General features: G+C 37.1%; 4 protein-coding genes and 1 long non-coding RNA gene across 9 annotated transcripts; 2 read left to right on the top strand and 3 right to left on the bottom strand.

Moving 5' to 3' along the window:
* Positions 1-2,130: 2,130 nt before the first annotated feature.
* LOC101264753 (CO(2)-response secreted protease-like) lies at positions 2,131-6,448 on the top strand. The gene is made up of 9 exons (XM_004228871.5): positions 2,131-2,331; positions 2,994-3,253; positions 3,334-3,445; positions 3,938-4,460; positions 4,554-4,660; positions 4,755-5,000; positions 5,078-5,192; positions 5,454-5,667; positions 5,771-6,448. Exons 1-9 carry the CDS (start codon positions 2,174-2,176, stop codon positions 6,328-6,330), a joined length of 2,295 nt encoding a protein of 764 aa, XP_004228919.2. The 5' UTR covers positions 2,131-2,173; the 3' UTR covers positions 6,331-6,448.
* Positions 2,557-12,000, bottom strand: LOC101249950 (ETHYLENE INSENSITIVE 3-like 3 protein). Of its 5 annotated transcripts, none has more exons than XR_002027680.3 (5): positions 11,655-12,000; positions 8,801-10,780; positions 8,655-8,707; positions 5,427-6,060; positions 2,557-4,395 (listed from the first exon to the last, which is right to left on the bottom strand). XR_002027680.3 is itself a non-coding variant. In XM_019213720.3 (3 exons), exons 1-2 carry the CDS (start codon positions 11,687-11,689, stop codon positions 8,833-8,835), a joined length of 1,983 nt encoding a protein of 660 aa, XP_019069265.1. In that variant the 5' UTR covers positions 11,690-12,000; the 3' UTR covers positions 8,337-8,707; positions 8,801-8,832. The 5 variants fall into 5 exon arrangements, 2 of the variants coding, with proteins under 2 accessions (XP_019069265.1, XP_019069267.1); XR_002027681.3 differs by having other exon boundaries at positions 3,957-4,404; positions 8,655-8,702; XR_011220264.1 differs by lacking the exons at positions 2,557-4,395; positions 11,655-12,000 and adding an exon at positions 11,394-11,500 and having other exon boundaries at positions 5,920-6,060.
* A 1,326-nt stretch (positions 12,001-13,326) lies between these two features.
* On the bottom strand, positions 13,327-15,874 carry LOC112940918 (uncharacterized). The gene has a single exon (XM_026029242.2). The coding sequence runs from the start codon at positions 15,872-15,874 to the stop codon at positions 13,328-13,330; it is 2,547 nt and encodes an 848-aa protein (XP_025885027.1). The 3' UTR covers position 13,327.
* A 36-nt stretch (positions 15,875-15,910) lies between these two features.
* On the bottom strand, positions 15,911-19,262 carry LOC112940917 (uncharacterized). Its single transcript, XM_026029241.2, has one exon. It carries the CDS (start codon positions 18,711-18,713, stop codon positions 15,912-15,914), a length of 2,802 nt encoding a protein of 933 aa, XP_025885026.1. The 5' UTR covers positions 18,714-19,262; the 3' UTR covers position 15,911.
* Positions 19,263-19,329: 67 nt separating this feature from the next.
* LOC138347502 (uncharacterized) lies at positions 19,330-20,090 on the top strand. Its single transcript, XR_011220263.1, has 2 exons — positions 19,330-19,681; positions 19,793-20,090. It is a non-coding gene; the product is annotated as an uncharacterized lncRNA (long non-coding RNA).
* The last annotated feature ends 1,464 nt before the right edge of the window (positions 20,091-21,554 follow it).

Genomic DNA, 21,554 nt, shown 5'->3' with positions numbered 1-21,554 from the left:
GGTAATAAGACCTTAGTATAGTATAAGTGTGTCTCTGAGATTGGGGTACTTGCGCATTTTTTCCCTTTATATTAATATTAAATTTCTAGATTTTTACTGGTTGTACATAGGTGTAGTTTTATCTTCCCCGTGATATTTATTCTGGTAAATCTTTTCATATTCTTTAAAATACTCTATAAAGTGCATCATAAGGTGTATTTGTCCCATTATTTCATTCGTCTTCTTTCGGTTAAATTTTTCCTTCAAAAAGAGTCTGCTTCATGTAATCTATTACAATTGATTTAGCTCCCAAACTATTATTACTTTTTGTAGTATTGCTAAGCTAGCAGCATATGCACTTATTTTCGTATAATACGTATTTCTGAAAAGCTTATGTTGTAATAAAATTCATATTCAGATAGAAATAATTGATTCGAGAACTTTTTTGCGTATATAAATTTTAAAGTGTGGACATGGACTATGTTAGAAGCACACATGTTCACATTGTGTGTTTGTGTAGTTTAAAATTATATAAAATACACGTGCAGAGCACATGTTCAAAGACTAGTAAAACTAAACAGATAAACACACATATCATACGTGATTTTATGGAGAAAAAAAAAACCTTTGAAATTGTAGAATTAAACAACAAACTCTTGTAAACATTATTTACATAATAAAAAAATAATTTGATTCTACGTAAAATGAAGTTCTTTTTTTTATTAGTTTAAAAAGAAGAACACACTTTTTAATTTTTAATTATTATCTTTTTTTTCCAAATGGAATACACATGGACAACACTTCTATTTTTTTACTATTATTTGCCACATATTTTTACTTTTTATTATTTTTTTCAAGATGTACCATACTGATTTTCTATTTTTATATTTCTAATCTCTGATTTCAAGATATGCCACCTTTTTTTTAAAAAAAAAAATCAGATTCTCTGCCACTCCTAAAATTATTTATTAATATTCTTTTTTCATGATCTGTCACGTGATCATTAAAAATAGCACACCAGATTTATTAATTTAAAATTATTTATTTTTCTAGTTTCAATTTTATTATCAAGTTTAATTTTAATAAGAATATGAATGAGCGTTATTGTTAGTTCATTATTATCAACTACTATCATTCATAATTAATATCTATAGTTATTATCTTCAATACATATTATCGTCGATCAATCAATATGGTCAACCATCAGCATGAATAACCATCATTTGCAATAATCATCTCCGAGCACCAACAATCAACAATCACAACGATAAATCAATATCTATAGTTACTATCTTCAACACATATTATCGTCGATCAATCAATATGGTCAACTATCAGCACCATTAACCATCATTTGCAATAATCATCTCCGAGCACCAATAATCAACAATAGCAACAATAAATCAATATCTATAGTTACTATTATCAACACATACTATCATCGATTAATCAATATGGTCAACTATCAACACCATTAACCATCATTTGTAATGATCATCTCCGAGCACCAATAATCAACAATCGCAACGATAAATCAACATTCTACATTGCCAACTATACATTCTATTACACATTATTATCATCCACTATAATTATCGATCACCACCATATCAATTACTACCATTGACCACTAGTCACTATCTATTGTGACCACAATCACCACTAATAGTCCATCATCATCACCAATTGACATAAGTACTATTTTTAAATAATATTTTATTGCTATATGTATTAAACTAATAACAAAATCTCAGTTTTTGTATTCAAATATTAATACAATAACTTAATATTCAAGTTTAGACATCTAAACAGTAAACTTAACGCAACCTTGTTATTCTGGCATTCGTTCAAACTAAACATATTTAATTTTAATAAATAAAATAAAATAAAGTTAAAGGACATAAATCACGTACTTTTAATGTGATGTGCTAGATTCATTAATCCGATGCGCAAGATACATTAATTTGGTGCGCTGATACATTAATCTAATGCGTGAAAATGAGGGATTTTAGGAATTTATAAAACTAATAGGGGTTAATGGTAATAAAAGAACTTAAAGGTGAAAATTTTGACATTTTTTCTAAAATAAATAGGAAATAAATATGAAAATGAGCAATATAAAAAAAGTACCCCCTCACCCCTCTCACACACACACTTATATAAACCACACTTTAATCAAATTCTTACCACAAATATGAAAAAGGTTTCTTTAGTTTTGTGGTTTTGTTTATTATTAGTCTCATCTTTTCTAGGAGAATCCAAAGAAGAAGGCCATGGAGTATACATTGTTTACATGGGTGCAAAGGGTTCATCTAATGATCACATTCAACTTATGAGCTCCTTGACAACAAGGTATATGACATCGTTTGTTCGGATATTTTTTAGCGAAATCTTGTTATATGAGAAAAAATCGTTATTTAGTGAAATGATAACTGTTATAAAAAAGTTTGACAATGACTAGTTGTAATATCTTAAATCCCTTCAATGAAAAATCTTGACTCCACCACTGACTCTATTTTACTTAATGATTTTTACTTTGTTATATACAGTGGCGGATCTAGGATTTCCATTAAGGGATTTGGGAAAAAAAGAGTAGTGCTAAGATTTGAGGTTTGAACGCCTCAAACACTAAGCCAACCTCTAATCATGTATTCAGAAGGTTCAAAATCAACATATAAATATACAACATAAATTTTTGTCGAGGGGGTTCAGTGAACCCCTCGGCAGACTCTAGGTCCGCCCCCGGATATATAACTAGTAGCTCAGACTCTTCCAAATCCTTTTCACACCCGTGTCGACACGACATGAGTGTGATTAAGGTATTGTATCTCAACACCTGTATTCACACTCCCGAATTTCAAAAATTTATGTGATGAAGATTCCGACCTCTGGATCCACACCTACATTAGGGATATCCGCACCTAAGTCTGAATAACATAGCTTGTTATTTCATCTTTCTTTTGTATATGACAAAGAAGAGCTTCTTTTCTGAGATATTGTATATACTTCATTAGGAGAAAGAATGCAGTGGTACACAGCTACAAACACAGTTTCTCAGGATTCGCAGCACGTTTATCAGACGATGAAGCTCAGTCGATAGCTCAACATCCCGGAGTAGTATCTGTTTTTCCAGATCCAGTATTTCAACTCCACACGACGCGATCATGGGATTTTCTGAGAGATCAATACAATCTTTTACACAACTTCCCGGACAGTTCTCATTCAAATTCAACCTCGAAAGGAGCAGATACCATAATTGGAATTTTCGACACTGGTAGCTAGGAACTGAACTGCCAAAAACTCTCATTGCACTTTGTCCATTCTTTACTATTAACTTTCTGTGTTATGTTTTAGGAATATGGCCTGAATCAGAGAGTTTCAATGACAAAGGTATCGGTCCAGTCCCATCGCGATGGAAAGGAACTTGCACCAGAGGTTATGATTTCAAATCATCCAGCTGTAACAGGTATAACAGTATTATTTAATGTCCTGAGTAACCGATCCAGTGTGTTAGCCCTGAGTCCACGGGAACTTAGTAGCTCTTGCTTGAGGTTGTTGTTGTAGAAACCTATAAATATTTGAACCTTGGATCTGTTTGTGTTTTCAAATGTCGCTAAATATGTATTTCTAGCGGCAACTAGGACTCTTTGAATATGTCCCCAAAGCCTTTAGCGAAATTGGTTCTAATGACACTTAATTTATGTCGGTAAATACTTTAGTACTCTTTATTAATGTCAATATTTAATGCCGCTAAAAGTTTTTTTTGTAGTAGTGTCATACCTAATGATCTTGAATTTTCGACCTACATTTGCCCCATGAACAAATCTTCAAGGTTAAAAATTAAAACTTGAAGTTTTGTTCTACGGGGCAAGCAAGGTCAAAAGTTCAGGACCATCGCTCGTCTCAGTGTGTCACAGTCTTGGAAAAGTAAGTAAATGATAGAAATGACTTGCATCAGGAAACTGATTGGAGCAAGGTTTTATGACGAACCTGGAGAATCAAAAACACCTTTTGTGGGCACACCTAGGGATCACGACGGGCATGGTACTCACGTTGCAGCCATAGCAGCAGGGAGTTCAGTGGCAGGTGCATCCTATTACGGCATAGCAGGAGGAACAGCCAGGGGCGGGTCTCCAGGGTCAAGGATTGCAGTGTACCGTACATGCACGCCTTATTCTGGATGCAGTGGATCGAAAATTATGAAAGCATTTGATGATGCTATTGCAGACGGGGTCGATATCATCAACTTATCATTTGGTCAACCAGCTGGAGCAGAGTTTGAGTTCTCGAAAAATCCTATTGCCATTGGAGCCTTCCATGCTATACAGAAGGGCATTTTCGTTGTTGCCTCTGGTGGAAATGATGGGCCTTCACCGGAATCTGTTGTCAATGTTGCTCCTTGGATTTTCACAGTTGCTGCAACAACTATTGACAGAAACATTGAAACACATATTCCCTTGGGTGGAAACATACTAATTAAGGTTTTCAAAAGAAAACAAAACAAAGTTATTCGATATATCCACTAGCTATCGATCTTTTCGAGAACATCTCTTAATGCCCTTTTCAATTTTCAGGGTGGAGGTATTAGCTTTTCCGATCTCAAGAAATCTCCAGTTTATCCGTTGGCAGACAGTGTATCGGTCAAAATAGACTCGGAGTTTGTTTATGACGGTGAAGCAAGGTAATTGGAAATTGAAATTTATCAGTTCACATTTCTGGGGCTTCACGGAAATAACTTTTTTGCATACTTGTAACTAACTTGGTCAATGTTTCAGTGACTGTGAACCAGATAAACTAGACGAACACAAAGTCAAGGGAAAAATTATTATATGTGACCATCTCGACGATTACTATTCACTCGAAGAAAGGCTGGATGAAGTGAAGAAAAAGGGTGGGATCGGATTTATACTAAGTCTTCCTGATGATGAGCTCATAACAGCACCTAAAATGGGATCATTTCCGGGGGCAGTAGTCACTCAAGGAGACGGCACAAAGATTCGTTCTTACATCAACTCAACAATGTACTCACTTTACTTCTCAATAAGAACTTGCGGGGTAACATACCGACTTGCTAATTTCACCTTCATATTTTCTAAAGGAACCCGGTGGCAACAATTCTACCAACTGTTGGTGTAGATAATTTCAAACCGGCTCCTGTTGTGGCTTTCTTCTCATCAAGAGGCCCTAATTATAACACTCGAAACCTCCTAAAAGTAAGAATTCCTTATTCTAACTTCATTTCTTTCATATTTAGGGGTAAGTCTGCGTACTACCCTCTCTAGATCCCACTTGCGGGACTACACTGGGTTTATTGTTGTTGTTGCTTGATCTGTGCCCTTTTGCACAGTGCTATGATAGTACTGTTCCGAAGAGACAGTAAGGACTCGTGATTACTTACATACTTAAGTCATAAAACTGAACATATGTTTCATGCAAGATTACCGTACCAAATGGTTTCTGACATGTATGTGCAGCCGGACATTGCAGCTCCAGGGACAGCAATACTTGCAGCTTGGACCGCTAGTAACGACACAGATGTAACTCGGTTTGGCCAACAACCACCGCTATTTAACATCGAGTCAGGTACTTCCATGTCTTGTGCTCATGTTTCTGCAATTGTTGCAACACTGAAGTCTCAGAATCCCTCGTGGAGTCCGTCAGCAATCAGATCAGCTATAATGACCACAGGTAAGTAACCTGATAATAGTTTTAAATATATCAGTGCCTCCAATTTATGGATTTTACGAAAACAAATCTCATTTTTTCGACCCCTTTTGTTTCCTTTTAATAGCTTTTCAGCAAAGCAATACAAAGAGTCCAATAGATCTCAATGGAAACGCAGAATTCCTTGCCACGCCATATGATTTTGGTGCAGGAGTAGCAACTCTGTCTGGACCATTGCAACCAGGTTTGGTTTACGAGACCGAGATCACAGACTACCTGCAATTCCTCTGCTCTCAAGGATACAACACATCAACAATAAAACTCATCTTGAAGAAACTTCCAGACAATTTTTCATGCCACGCAAACTCGAGTGATGAGTTGATGTCTAACATGAATTACCCATCAATAGCCGTTTCTCTGTCCAAAGTAAGAAAAACGAAGAAAGTTATCAGAACTCTAACTAGAATTGGTGATGAAGAATCAGAATATACAGCAACCATAACAACACCAGATGTGTTGAGAGTCGAAGTTAGTCCAAAGAAATTGAAGTTTACAAGTGACAAGAAGAAACTGAGCTATCAAGTGACTTTTAAAGCAATGTCTAGAGAGAAAGAATTTTTCGGATCAATTACATGGTCGAATGGTAAGTACAAGGTTCGAAGTCCATTCGTTGCCTCGTTTTGGTAACATTTTCATCAATCTGCTACTTTACTAGTCTAAGAAAAAGGGTGTATGCAATGCATCCATGAACATTGTATCACCAATATGAATCCGGAATGAAAGGTTCTCAATAAAGATTTCGTGATATTCTTCGTGTTGTTTTTCGTTAAAGAATGTAAATATCTACTGAAGAGCACCTAATACAACTAAAGAGCACCTAACCTCACAACCTTCTTAGACTGAATAAGTTCTGAAAAACGATACTGTATTAATGAAGGATGAAACGACGGGTCACTAAGCCTAACTTGAATAGATTATTCTCAAATGCCGATTTAGGCAGTGCCTTGGTAAGAGTGTCGACTATTTGATCGGCACCATCGACATGAACAGCATGAACCCTTTTGATGTTGATCGGCACCTCGTAAAGTAAATATCTACGAGGTGTCATTGGTAATATCTACTGTGACACCCGTAACCTCTAAATTCTGGATTCGCCATAGATAGAAAACAATTATAGTGCAGTACAGCTGTTGGATTCCAACTATGTGCTCACATTTCTTACAGTCTCAAAAGCACAAAAAACACTATAACATATACGCCGTCCATTTCAATTTGTTTGTCTTTTAGTTCCTTTTTAGTCGGTATAAAAAAGAATGTCACTTTCTTTATAAAGTAATTCTTTACCCCTAACGTAGATTCAAATTACATTTTGGTACGTTACATACATTTTTAGTTTAAGATCATAAGATTCAAAAGTTCTAATTATTTTCTTTAACTTCGTGTCGAGTCAAACTAGACAAAGAGATTGGAACGGAGAGAGTACTATGTAATGAACAGAAATGAGATGTACACCAGAGCAAGCATACTGATTACTGATTAGGCAGAACCCAATAGCTCTCGCGTAGATTCTATATTTGTATTAAAAAATTACTTAATATGTATAAATAATTATTGTGAACCCCGTAACTATTTTTATCAGAAACTAAAAGTCAAACTCTAAAATTCTAAGTCCGACACTGAAACTGAAGCTCTATCAATCAAAATCCAGAGATAGAAGCAGTTGATGAAAAGGATGATGGGATGAAAATGCAGTTGTTTTGAGCTTGCTTCTAATGTTTGTAAATTGCAGAGGTTGCAGAAAGTAAAGATTGTGTCGGGTAAAACTTATCCGTACCGAGTGTTTACACCAAATCAATACATGCATGCCACGTGTTTAAATTTATAGTTCATTTTACTTCATTAAATCACGTGATAATGAAAATTGCATTAGCTCGGTGTAAACATCCGGTGCAGGTAAGTTTTTTCCTTTTGGTGTCATCTTCACATGTTCTACTCTTTTTTAGTCTGTCCCAAAAATTACGTTTTACTTCCTTATTCAGAAACAATTTAATTTTTCATTTTACCCTTAAAGACTTATAGCTACACAAATTTCTACGATTTGTTTTAGACCATAAGGTTTTAATCTTCCTTTTTTTCTTTTCAACTTTGTACCTAGTCAAACAACGCCATACTAATTGGGACAAAGTACTTACTAGTGCACAGAAGTGGCTCAAGCGTATCAGTGACCTAAAACAAAAATCAAACGAGACCTTAACTTAAAATTGTTAATACCTTTTATATAATTGATTTCTTCTAGTTTTCATCCGATAATATAACCATTCTTATTTTAAATTATTTTTCATGCGATATAGTACTCCAAATATGTCAAATTTCTTCTAATTATCCCTTTATTATCCATGAAATATTTACTTTTTCTACAAATAGTATTCAATATTTGTTAAAACATAATAACTTATAACCTATTATTATTAAAAACAAGGTCTCTTAAATTTTGAGGCCTAAGACATGTACATGTCTTCTTTTTTTTAAACACTGTCGAGCCAACCCTACTAGTGCATTTTGTATCTCTACAAAATAAAATGATAAATGAATGAACAATAACAATATTAGGGAGCGCTTTACCCCCAATGTGGGACTTCACGACGCAAATCCGGATTTAGTTGGGCTCCAATGTGGGTACCGGACACCGCATGGGAAACCAAAAAGAAATGTGATAAATTGGGCATCAGTTAGGGCCTTAACTTTATACGGACAAAGAACCAAGAAACATCCTAATGTAACAATGAAATCCTTCACTTACATCACTTGTGCAGCACAGTCAAGTATATTCTGAGCAAGTAACAACTTCTAAAGAAGCTAAAAAGAACTCTATGTATTGTTTCTGCCTTTACTACTCATGAAACTAACTCATTAACATGAGGTACTTTTCTTGAACATGTAAAAAAATGTGTTTGCTGTCACACTGGATTTACATTTGACTTCTCGAAAAGAAACCTAAGCTGATAACTTACAGTCGAACTTCTGACATTATGATAGGAAGAGCTGTTCCACCTTAGTTACTGTCCTGCAGAGAAACTCTTGTAATGAGAACATAAGCACAAAAATACATTCCGAACAAATGAAAGAGTTAAAAGCAATTCAGTTTAGTAGCACTCACATTCTAAAAGTTGTCCTTCCTCTTATACTTGTCTATGAGGCGAAGAATGACATTAGTTCTTTGTCAAAATCTAAATCATAATCCGAATTATCAAAATGACTTTCAGTATCAAGCCCCAAGTCAAATGGACTGCCGAGTGGAGATGCAAAAGGCATATCAATATGTCTGTCGTGATTATTCTGAAACATGTCTTTTCCATCATGATGATTGACTTTAGAGATATCATTTCCACTTCCGTGAAGCGATGGACCAACACCAGAATGCCTTGGCGTAACATGAAGTTCATTGTGAGCCAAGTGGGACTGTGGTTCAGCATGTGTCGCCCCAAATTCAGGTGATGAATAAGAGTGATACACAGGTGGTTGACTGAAGTTAGAAAATTGAGACCCTTGAGCAAATTCAGAAACTTGCAGTTCAGTGTGTGCGATGGAACTGGGAGGTCCATATTGCAACCCGTTGTTTGGAGGTCCATAATGCGATAAGGAAATTTGTGGTCCATCATTTATACCAGAAATCTTCTGGAGACCATGGAACTGAGTGTCTTGAAATTGATGCTGAACTATAGAGCGTTGATTTTCAAGATGCATCTCTGATTCATAAGGGACAACAGCAGAATTTTGAGACATCGGATAAAATGATGGCCCAGCACCTATATATGTATCCTCTTTACGGACTACATGAGCTGATGGAACCAATGATAGGTTTGAGTCTTGTAATGGTAACTCTGATTGAATCTCTAAGTCGTTCTCTACAGAATTTGTTGTTTCACTCTTGTCATTTCCCTGTAGGCTGTTACTCGTTATACGTCCAGCCAATAGCATTTTTGAACTGTTTATATCAGGTAATGTGTTACTATGCTCGTCACCATGTAGCTGAGATGGTTGAATCTGTTTCTCAGTAGGGTTTGACCTAGCTCGTTTTCTCCTTCGATGATGTCCATCTCCTTTCTCCGTACTTTGGTGAGATTGAGGAATGGCCTTTAGAGGATGAACATGATTCCTCCTCTCGTCCCTATACGATACAGAGCCAATACCATCATCAGTGATATCAACATCATAGTCGCTGTCACTGCTAACTAAAGGTTTCTTCTTTTCACCACGGTTTCTAACTGGTTCCTCTACGCTAGATGATCCATTCTCACTGCCTGCTTGTTGGAGGGTTGCTTCCTCTCTGCTTAAAACAGCCAGCCAAATTGAGCTCTCCTTAGCAGTCATCTTGTCCTGCAGACTCTTCGATTTGCGGATTAATCTCCTGATCTTTGCAATATCAGGTGACATGTGCTTTATGACAGCAGTTAGAACACCAACTTTCCACATCTTCTTCAAATCATGAGGCTTTCTGTATGGCGGTTTCTGACCCTTAGGTAGTCCCATTTTAGCCCACCATCCCTCATCCCCAGTTGGCCACCATGGTGGCGAGATACCTTTCTCCAGCGGGTATTTCCGTTGAGGCGGATCACAGTGTTGCATTAAAGAAGACAAAAGGGACCCCAAGGTAGCATCTTGCAAGTCTTCCAAGACACTTTGCGGGTTCCCATTTTGGCTGCCTACACCGTCTCCTCTTGCTAGACATTCCGCTTCGTACTTGGCTATTGCAGCAAGACCATTCTTATCAAACTTCACCTTCTCCTTCCACCAAGCTCTTATGTTATCTGACGAACCGCTCACAGGCTTACCCTTATCAGGAATGATTCCATAAACAAATCCTCGAGCATTGCAGACCTCCATGAGCTTCAACATGTACTTCAAAATCCCATCTTGAGCTCTTGACATCTTTTTCCGCGTAGCCTGATCAGTAACTTGTTTATTGTCCTGCTTCTCTGCAGCTAGCCGGGCTGCAAGCTTCTGTTTTTCCTTGAGCCGCTTGAGCTTGACACGGTCCTTCCACATCCGTCTCTCCAATTCTTTTGGCTCAATTTCTTCATCGCTGACATCCTTTTCGGCTATATCACACTTTATGTCATCAATTTCAATGTCCGAGCTGTTCTCAAACACATCAGCTTTAATCATACATCACTCAAATCAAAAGCAAAATATCTATCCATCCAACAAAGATACACTATGCGAACTCCAAATCTTTTTTTATTCGTAAAAACAGCAAACTTCAACGTCAAAGTATACACACAATTCAGACTTGCAAACACCAAAGAGGCAAAGACTAAAAGCTATTACAAAGTGACCACAAAAAGCAACAAACTTTTTCTTATAATTACGGTGTCTGGGCTAGCTAGCGTGCACCTCGACCAATTTTGTCGACCAAGGTAACCACAAAAAGCAAAAAACTCACACTGGAAAACACAAAGGACTCGTTCCTTCAAATCCAAGATATTAAGTTGGGCACGTATCTTGTGGAATTAGTCAAGGACTCAATGTGCTTGCAAGCTAGCCCGTACACCACGATTATCAACAACAACAAAAAAGGCTTCACATTGGGTTTACAGAAAGCTCATAAAACATCACAACCCAAAAAATATAACACCATATACAAAAACAAAGAGGCAAATAAAACAAAACCAAGATTCAATTTTTATGATTGCTAATTGCTCAATTTCCAACAATTGAGCAAAATATCCACTTTCAAGTTAGTTCTTTACCCCCCTTCTCCATACGAACTCCCGCCCTTTTGCTTCCTTGGTGACTCGAACCTACATCTTCGAGGCAAAGGGTGCTTAACATCCGAGCAACCCCTCTTGTCTTATATACCCAAATCCTCAAATACTAACAACAACATACACAAATGATCAACAACCCATACATCTCTTCAAGATTGTAAAGATCAAAGCTTTTAGCCATTTTGAAAACAAAACCTCAAAAAGAGGGGAAAAAAAAACACAAGTAGTTAAAAGGGTGTATACCTGACATCAATTCCAATCTCATCCATCACAGCCATTTTAATACAGCAAATTGCAGCAAGATAGATACAAACCTGAAAAGGGTATTAGATTTTATACCTTTTATCTCTCAAAAAAATTTTTTTTAAAAAAAGGGTTTAAAATCAAGAATATTTAATAGTGAAAATTTCATAAAACAGAGACAATGAAGACTCTTAATTTCAAAGGGAAAAGGGGACACAGATAAAGATTAAAAATGGCTGAAAATTCTCAAAAAAGATTTGAAAATGAGAGATTTTTTTATTTTTTTTTAATTTTCTTAGACAAATATTTCTTCTAATAAAGGGACAAAAAGAAGAGGAAAATCATCAAAGCTTACACAAATTATTATTATTATATAATCTTTTTATTAGTCATTAAATTAGAAATTCAATAACTTAAAATTAGAAAAGAATAATGTTTATACCTTATTTGTTTTGCACAATATAATATTTTGACCAAAGAAGGAAAATAATGTTGAATACTTTAGTCAACTATGAGAAAATAATTATGATTAGTATGTAATTAGTTATCTTTCATATAATATAGTTTGACTGAATAAATAAAAAATTATGCTTTACAATGTTTGAATCTTGTAATTTTAAGTAGTGTAAAAAATGTCATATATAATGGATTGATACGATCATATACTAGATAGATCGAATGTGTGGAATATCTCATATTTACGTAAAGTTTTTTTTAAAAAAAAATCATAGTGTAATTACTGAATATAATATAAATAATTACCCTCTTTTAATAATATAATTAATTTTTGTATTTTACGACTTGAACTCGTGATCTAAAGACAAAGTTTGACAAATCTTATATTTTGTCTTATTCTCATAATGGAACAAAAGGGGAAAGCTAAGAAACATGTAAAAAAATGTCCAAATTCAATGAATTTATGAATGCATCCAGGTTCAATGAACTTGTCTCTTCTTTTTTTTAAAAAAAATAATTATTTTTTTTATTTATTTGAAGTCATTATTTTATTTGACCATTTATCCTTTTTTTTTTTTACCTCAAGGGAAGGAATTGGAAGAAAAAAAAGTATTCCCTCTTTCACAAAAAAAATGTAATCAATTTTTTTTTAAAAAAAAATATCAAATTTGTATAGTAAAAGTCTTTAGTTCTGCTTTTAACTTAACGACCAAAAAATCCTACTTTCGAACTTCAACCCCTTTGAGGTGGTCAAAGGGTAACAATCTCTCACGCCCGACAATATTGCAACAGGTAGGGACTTGTCCATCGGCCTACTTTCCCAAGAGGTGTCATGAGTGCAACGATCACCAAAAAACAATTCATCAACATAACACAATAGACTTATCAAGGGTTTTTTAATATATAAAGAAGTAAACGTACGTAGGCCTTACATACACAACATAATTTTCAACAACCCCTTGTACCTCCTAGCTCCAGCGTCGAACTATTGGGGTACAGACAAATTTTAAATAAAACGAATATTATCATACTATTGATTCCAACATATTTAGAACTGAATCGTGTATATCTCGGCATCATTGTGAAAAGGAAGACTTTAAAAAAAGGAAAAACATAACAATTTTCTCTTCATTTCCACCTCTTTTTATCTTTCATAAACCATATAAAAACTATAATAGATGGTAATTTATTCAATGACAAAGCCAAAAACAAACATTTCACCTTGACTTAACAATTTCTTCTTTCATTGCAAGTGAAAGAGCATTTAAACAACAACCACTTTCTACTACTACACCAGGCATTGCCACAGCTCTACTCCCCACAAAACTTCCTTCACCTATTCTAACTTTACCAAATTTCACTTCCCCTTCACCTTCATATATATGTCCAAATAACAATGCTTCTTTGCCTATACATCCACCTCCTTCAATCTCTATCATCTCAGGATTCAACAGAACTCCATTGCTATCTACATAAACCCCTTGATCATGACTTAATTCAACTTGTGATCCCATAAGTTTCATCCAAATGACAAACAAGAATGATCCTGTTGTCATTTCCATGAAATAGTCACTAACAAGTGTTCTAAATGCTTGCCATAATGTTTCCATTAGTAGTCCTTTGCTCCATATGAGTGATTTTCCTCCATCTTTCTTTCTTGTTGTGAAAACTAGTTTTGCTAACACACAAGTGAATGCTGCTATCACCCCTGAGGATATCCAAAAGAATGGGAAAAACCAGTATAGTTGATGGCTTGTTGTTGAACATATGAGCCAGTTTAGAGGACTATGTATTGAATATGACAAAAGGAAGTATGGTAAGAATGTTTGGAGTATTGGCTGAGCAAAAGTGGACCAAGAAGTTTGATACCATGTTCTTGATAGAGCTACTTCTTGATGATGAGTACTTTCTTGTTTCACTTGTAGTGCAATTGGACAGCCTGAGAGATCAACTTTCACATCTGATTGTTCTATGAAGTTCTTCCAGGCTTCTGGAAGTGGTTCACCATTTCTCAAATGTTGGCAAATTTCATATATCAATGAACGACCGTGATCGATGGAAGCACTTTGAGAGGCTGATGTTGCCTTCACAACATCAATCTCGTGGCATCGAAGAAAGGGGTTGAATTCCAGCTGCTCTGATTGTTTTTTGGTGAGGTTCTGATCAACAACGATTTCTCCAACATCAACATATGGGAATTCAGCTTCATCCCATGGCCTAGTGCAGTCAAGTGCAATGTCTTGTGTTGCTTCATCCTTAGGCACAGACCTGAATTGTAGTTGGAAAATGTAGCGAACACCGCCTTGTGAACTTACCCTTTTCTTGAAATCATCAACAAGGAAAAGTAACGGGCGTGTGTCGTTATCTTTCCTAGGAATTGCACCTGTTTCTGGAGGAAGTATTCCAATAGGCTCAACTTTACCAGAATCCTTTCCAATGTTTTCATCACCAGGCCTCAATTTGAACTTCACATACATTTCCTGTCCATCTGTAAACCTGAAAAGCCTGCATATATTTGAGTAATAGTGCATCTCTGTATATGAGTTTGAATCACGTAGTGATGTCCATACTGCATCGCGAACATGTGGTACGCGTTTCACATGCTCCTCCCTTGCTGCTAAGCCACAAACAAGCCATGTCGCGAAGTCAGAGATAGTCCGAGCATAGAATGCTTCCCCTGTCTTCAATGTCAAATCTAGAAGTGGCTTTTCATCATCAGAATTTGCATGATCAGAGAGTATTCTCAATGCAGCACCACGAGCATCGAGCCTTGCATCATCATCGGCACTTAAGCTGTTGCTATGCCGGACTATGACAGGATATTGTTTGCTGGATACAAAGATTGTATGGTCTGGAAATCCTTTGATGTTGTCATATATTTTGAGCATTCCCTTTCCACTAACACCAATTCTATGGAAGTATCTTGTTTTGACCTTGAGAGTAGTTGCAGCCAAATTTGCAGCTAGATTGCCAACTATCTTCTTGTATTTTGGATCCATATCTTCTATCCTTTCATCCATGGCATGTCGTGTGTTCTTTATCATGACGGGGGATTGAGATCCAACGTAAACGCCACCACTTTGAAGAACAGAATCAATCGGAGCAACTGAAAGTGCACCAAGAATAACATTTTCTTGGATAAGTGATCTTGGAAGGACAACACTTTGGCTCCCAACAACTGAATTATCTTGTACCTCAACTATTCCACTCGTGTAGCCACTCGAGGAATAGAAGCCGGTTACAATCCTGCTGAAGTCACCTAGATGGACACCTTCACCTAGTGATATCAATTTTGGATCACAAACCGCGTTGATGGCTCGGATAGAACAATGGTTTCCAACTTTTGCTCCTAAGAGCCTCAAGTACATGCAGAAAGCTTCAGTTCCAGAAAGGAGTTTAGCAAATCTGAGATGACAGGCAATGTTAATTCTATGTTTCAACCATATTCTCAGTGAATTATCGGTGTTTCGTAAGAGAAAATTGTTTACAAATATGGTAAGGATGCTCAAAGTCAAGCCATGAGCCAGGTAGACAGTTGCAACTGAGATAGCGAAGATTATCGGGCTTGAAGTGATACTAGAAATAATCGCCATGTAAGCGATGATAGTGAACGGAAGCCAGTGGAATGCTCCAGAGAGACATATTAAGGAGAAGTGATGAAGAGATGGAGATTTTTGAGCTAACAGTATGTACAAGAAATAAAGGATAGCTCCTGAGAGGGCGCTTATGAATCCGACAATGTAGATTCCCATCAAGTGATACATAGCTGTAATGAGACCATGTTCTGTTTCATTTGCCGGTTCAACGACCTGAAAATACAATAGAAATGCATGTCGTTCTATTCAAAGAAAGTTCACAGGATGTTGTAATAAATTTAACATCTGAAATCAAAGTCCTCACCTTCTTACGGCTGTTTGACTTTGATGATGACGTCTTCTGTAATGATGCTACCTCAGTTCCTTCTGCCAAAACGCTTCCTTTCTGGAGTACAGCATAAGGACCAACTGAACAGTTTTTGCCAATTCTAACTGGATGGAAACTCAGGATTCCATTCTTCACTTCATGGCCTTGAATTAAAGCTCCTTCTGCAATAACAGCTCCATCTCCTATCGAAACAAGTGCTGGATCACTGATATCGATGGTATCCAGTACAACCGATGGTCCTATCCTTGCTCCAAATACTTGAAACCAGTATTTCAGAAAAACTGTTCCTCTCAAATGCACTGCCATAACTTTAGACGAAATTTCTTGTGCCTTATATAGAGCCCACCACTTAACAAAATCGAATGACCAGATGGACACCTCTGGGGTCAGGGAATAATTTGGTTGAAGGACCAAATTTCCAAGAGTACCGATGCATATGCAGGTGGTAGATATGCATAAAATCCAAGCAAATGGTGCAAAGATCAAGGAAATTGCATAACCAACCCAAGGAAATGAAATCACTAGAGTTGGATTTGTCAAAATCAGGTTCTTAAAGACAGATATGGATGAGTATGCAGGAAGAACCAGCATGAAAATGGCATAGACAAGAGCAAGAAGTTGCAATAAAATGATACCGAATCGATGGGATGGGGAAACTTCTTCAGCCACCAAATTACAGGAATCATCCTCTGAGTAGTCTGGAAGATAAGAAGGATTTGTTGCATCATGAGGTCGAGATTTTATAACCAAATCCTCTGTGAAGCTTGCCAAGTCCTCAATGCAAGTTGCTGTGAAGATATCGATTGCACCAACTTGAACTCCAAGAAAATCTGAAAGTTTTTGAGCTGACCTGACTACACCAATAGAATCAATACCATAAGATACTAAACTTTCAGTAGTAGTAATCTTGCTGATAGAGATTCCTGTCTGCTCCGATACGAGTCCCTTCAGGAACTCGACAATTTCCTTTTTATTTAGTCCTGGAGTTGGTGAAGGGGATGTTGTGTTCAAATGTGACCTTGGTGTATTTCCCTCCCTGCAAGAACCTGTGGTAAAAGATCTAAGAAGCTTTCGCTTTGACGAGATTTGATCTGGAACCACATCCAGTGTTCCATCAATGAATTGTTTCAAGCACTCAAATCTCTTTATCTTTCCAGATGTTGTTTTGCTGATAGTTTTTGGCTTGATCAGCTTAACAGAAGCCAAAGTAACACCATGTTCTTCAGCAACTCTTGCCTTAATTTCCTCGGCGACGTCTTTGCTAACAGGTTTACCATCTCTTACTTCTGCAATGACAACTAAGCCAACCTGGTCAGAGTGATCAGGTACTGGTACTCCTTTGCTGTATAAGGTCTCTTCTGGAACTCCAATAACAGCACAACAACCCGGGCGGAGGATTTCGGATGAGCTTTCGACAGTCTTTTCTATGTCTGACGGGTAAATATTTCTTCCAGCAACTATAATGAGGTCCTTGATTCTTCCAGTTATAAACAGATTCCCATCAATTATCCTTCCAAGGTCTCCAGTTCTTGTGTATACCTTTTCAGAATGCGAACCGAGTTTGTTTTTGAAAGTTTTCTCAGTCAATTCCTCCCTGCCCCAGTATCCAATGCCTGCACTAGGACTGCTGATCCATATTTCTCCTTCCCTTCCGGATTCATCATGCTCCTCGCCACTTTCCGGATCAACTATTTTGATATCAACATCCGCCTCATTTTGATTCGCGTAGCCGCAACCTACTCTTCCTTGCCAATCCACCAAGATTGGTTTTCCCTCCCCATAACCACAGCTTACAAACACACAGTTTTCTGCCAATCCATAGCCAGGAGCCATCACTCTTTGGGAAAGACCGAAAGGTCTCGTGAGCTCAATAAAATTCTTGAGAGTTTTCTGCCTTACTGGTTCAGCAGCAACCATTAGAAATTTGAGTGATGAAAGATCATACTTCCATTGCTTCTCTTTGTTAGCCTCCAACCTACGGACAACGAGCTCAAACGCAAAGTTTGGTCCAGCACTATGAGTTGCTTTGTACTTGCTCATCGTCTCGAGCCACATGAGAGGGTTCCTGATGAATGTCATCGGAGAAAACAAAACTGCTGATCCTCCACTTACTAAAGCTGTGAAAAGGCCACCAATAAGTCCCATATCATGGTACTGAGGAAGCCAGCTTATTAATACTGTGTTTGATGTGCTTTTGTATACTTTCCGCATTAACTTCACGTTATGGATTAAGCCACCATGAGTTATCATAACTCCTTTAGCATCTCCTGTTGACCCTGATGTGAATTGTAGAAAGCATACATTGTCCGGTTGAGGCTCAAACTTGTCATTGCTATTAGAATGCATTTCTTTGGCATTCTTAACCCAAGAGTCTGTGTGTATCCATAGAAGATTAGGCCAGCGACCGGAGCTTGTTCCATTTTTACGGTTCAGTGATATCAAATTCTTCACAGAACCTGCTCGAACAGCTGCATGATAACCTGCAGTAGACAAAATGGCCACTGCGTTGCACGATTTAGCAATGTTTTCAATCTTGAGTAGTGCTTGTCCTCCTCTTTGCATTGGATCTGATGGAAGTACCGGGACAGGCAATACTCCAGCTCTGAAGCACCCAAAGAAAGCATCAATAAAGTCAAGTCCCGGGACGTAAACTAGGAGAACTCTGTCACCTTGCTTCATTACTGGTTTTCGACTAGACAACAGCTTCTGAGCAATACAAGAAGCATTAGCGTTAAGTTCTTCATACGTCCTCTCGTTAACTACTTGTCCTTCTTCACTAATCCATTTGTACAATGTCTTCTTACAGGTTATGTTATGATTCGACCAGTACTTCAAATAACCATCAAGGCTATACAATTCCGGGAATTCCACTTGATGAGATTCTTTCAGAGCTTTCGGATTCTTATCCGAGCAATCAGATAAGAGGGGGAATAATCTCTGCAAAATCAATGATTTTTAATTGAATTATTTCACACTCCACACTTCAAATGCAACTTAATCTGCAGTATTTAAGTCATTTTCTGTTTCGAGTACCTTAACGTAAGGAAATCCCGGTTGTGGATCAGTATTTGCAAAGTGCTTGGAAATTAAGGCCATGGAATAGGATGAATTTCTTTCAGTAAGCTCAAATGCCATTAAACCACCTACATAATAAGTGTTTTTCTGACCTTGTAATTTGTTTTCTATTTTGTCATAGAAACCATCCTTCATATCTGTGTTCGAGTTCCAAAGAAGGTTAGTTACACAAAATTCTTAGCTATGATACTCGGACTCCTCAAAAATTCAACCAGGCGAGTGTTGGATCCTCTAGGAGTTGTGCATTTTTGGAGGATCCGACACAGTGTGGGAGCATTTTTGGAGTATTCGAGCATCATGGTCTTTTAGTAATAAGCATTATATACCTTGGCTATTTACATGAGGAAAATACTTGAATCGTCGTTGCAGGACAACCATTTCAACTTCACCTCCAATTCTTTTGACAGCATCAACCGCAAGCTGTAAAACTGTTGAACCCTTGACGTTGGCTGAGTTACCATAAGACCAGAACAAGAAGACGTTTGTGTCGGAATAGAATCTCTGCATGGCAACTGGATTTCCTATTGTTGCAGGATCATCCATAAACTCCTCAAAGTAATAAAATCCAACTGGTATGTGTTCTAGTCCTTTAATCTTCAGAACCGTCGTGTAATAGTCGATGGTCTGTACTTGACTGAACAACTCCTTTTCAAGTTCACTCAATTGCAGAACTCCATTTTCAGGATCTGTTGGATCAAACTAACATTAGCATCAAAGGTAGCGGAAACTCAAACACAAACAAGGCTGCATAATCTTGATGTATAGTTTATTATCTATGTTGCTCGAACTCTTTAAAAATGTTGCAGCACCCTTATCGGATCCTCCAAAAAAATGCACTACCACCGACATTTTTGAAGAGTCCGAGCAACATAGCTTGTCATACCTGCTGTAATGGAAGATGGTGATCTATAAGTCCTCCCACTCCTAAAAGGAAATGCCCCGGATAATATCACTTTATCAAACTCCATACTTTCTAAATCACTACTTCTGTCTTTGATATCAATTTCGACACCTGTACTGTTGCGTCTGATTGAAAGCACTTCTGTTTGCAACATGACTGTTATTGGCAATGATTCACTGACTTTCTTCCACAGACTTGTGTATCCATCTTTGAAACGTCGAATTTTCCCAGCCATAGATGTTCGAGTGAACTCATGAATATAGGCATATGGCATGTCTTGAACAAATCCATATCCAGAAGCAGTGTAGCCATATGCAACAGATTTTGGAATGGACTTGAATCCGCGGCTTTCAAGAAATGCAGGTGTCATATCAGAAGCAAGATCACTCACAGCATGAATTCCAATTCTACCTGAATCCTTTGCTTTGTCCTGTTAAAATACAAACCTCTCTATAACAACATTTCACTATAACGGCCAAATTCTTGTAGGAACTGATTTTTCATGTTATGTTATATTATAGGCATAACACATAAACAGACGCTCAAACTTAGTCTCATTTAACGAGTAAACTCTCTAACTTTGAACATGCACATCTAGTGATCAAGACACCCCAACTCGTCTCCATTGTGTTAGTTGAACACTTCGACTTGCAAAATGATCATTTAGACACCTCCAAAATTTATGTGCCACATCAGCAGCAGGTGTCCACGAGACATGAGTTGGAGTGTTAAGTTGTCAGTTGAGATCAAGTTGAGGTGTCTAGACGTGCACGCTAAAAGTTTAAGGCTTCCTAGGCTAGCTGAAGCCAAGTTTGAGTGTCTGTTTATTATGTATTCTTTTAACAACATTTCGCTACAGCAGACAGAATAAATCTACGTTATAGAGTGGTTTGACTGTAGTTTAAACAAGATGAACTGACCTGGAGTTCTAATGTCAGTGATATAACAGATACATAATCATCTGCAACTTTATTGTCCTGATAATTCCCTGTTTGGCTATCAATTAATCCAAGTTTATGTGAGTCTAATTCTACAAGCTCACTTCCTGTTTCTTTTGCCAAATGAAAAATTGTTGGAGCACTATTTGCTGCAAGAACTTGACCTCCGAGATCATAAACTCGTCCTGTTAAAACAAAAGATATGTCACCGCTCGAACCTCAAACTAAAACAACCTACATATAAAACGTGTTTAAACTATATACACAGACAATATATATAATCTTTACACCAGTACTGCAACTTAACCAGCTATAGCAGTTTACTACTCTATTTTACGTTGTCAACGTACACAGGACTAAACTCTATGTACAACATTTGTGTATATACCTTCAAGATCATAATTTTTTCCTGCAACATACAAACGATTCTACATATAACAGAACCTCAAACTAAAACAACCTACATACAAAACGAGTTTATAGGGATTTGTACACTGTCAGTGCACAGAACATAAACTCTATATATGATGTTTGTGTATACCTCAAACATCAACAGATACACATATACCACCAACCGAGTGATGTTTCTCGATGACTGTCACACTG

This window comes from Solanum lycopersicum, chromosome 1 (genome assembly GCF_036512215.1).
Source record: "Solanum lycopersicum chromosome 1, SLM_r2.1".
NCBI classification, from domain to species: domain Eukaryota; kingdom Viridiplantae; phylum Streptophyta; class Magnoliopsida; order Solanales; family Solanaceae; genus Solanum; species Solanum lycopersicum.
The sequence above is the reverse complement of the archived record's forward strand: the minus strand, read 5'-3'. Positions and strand labels throughout refer to the sequence as shown.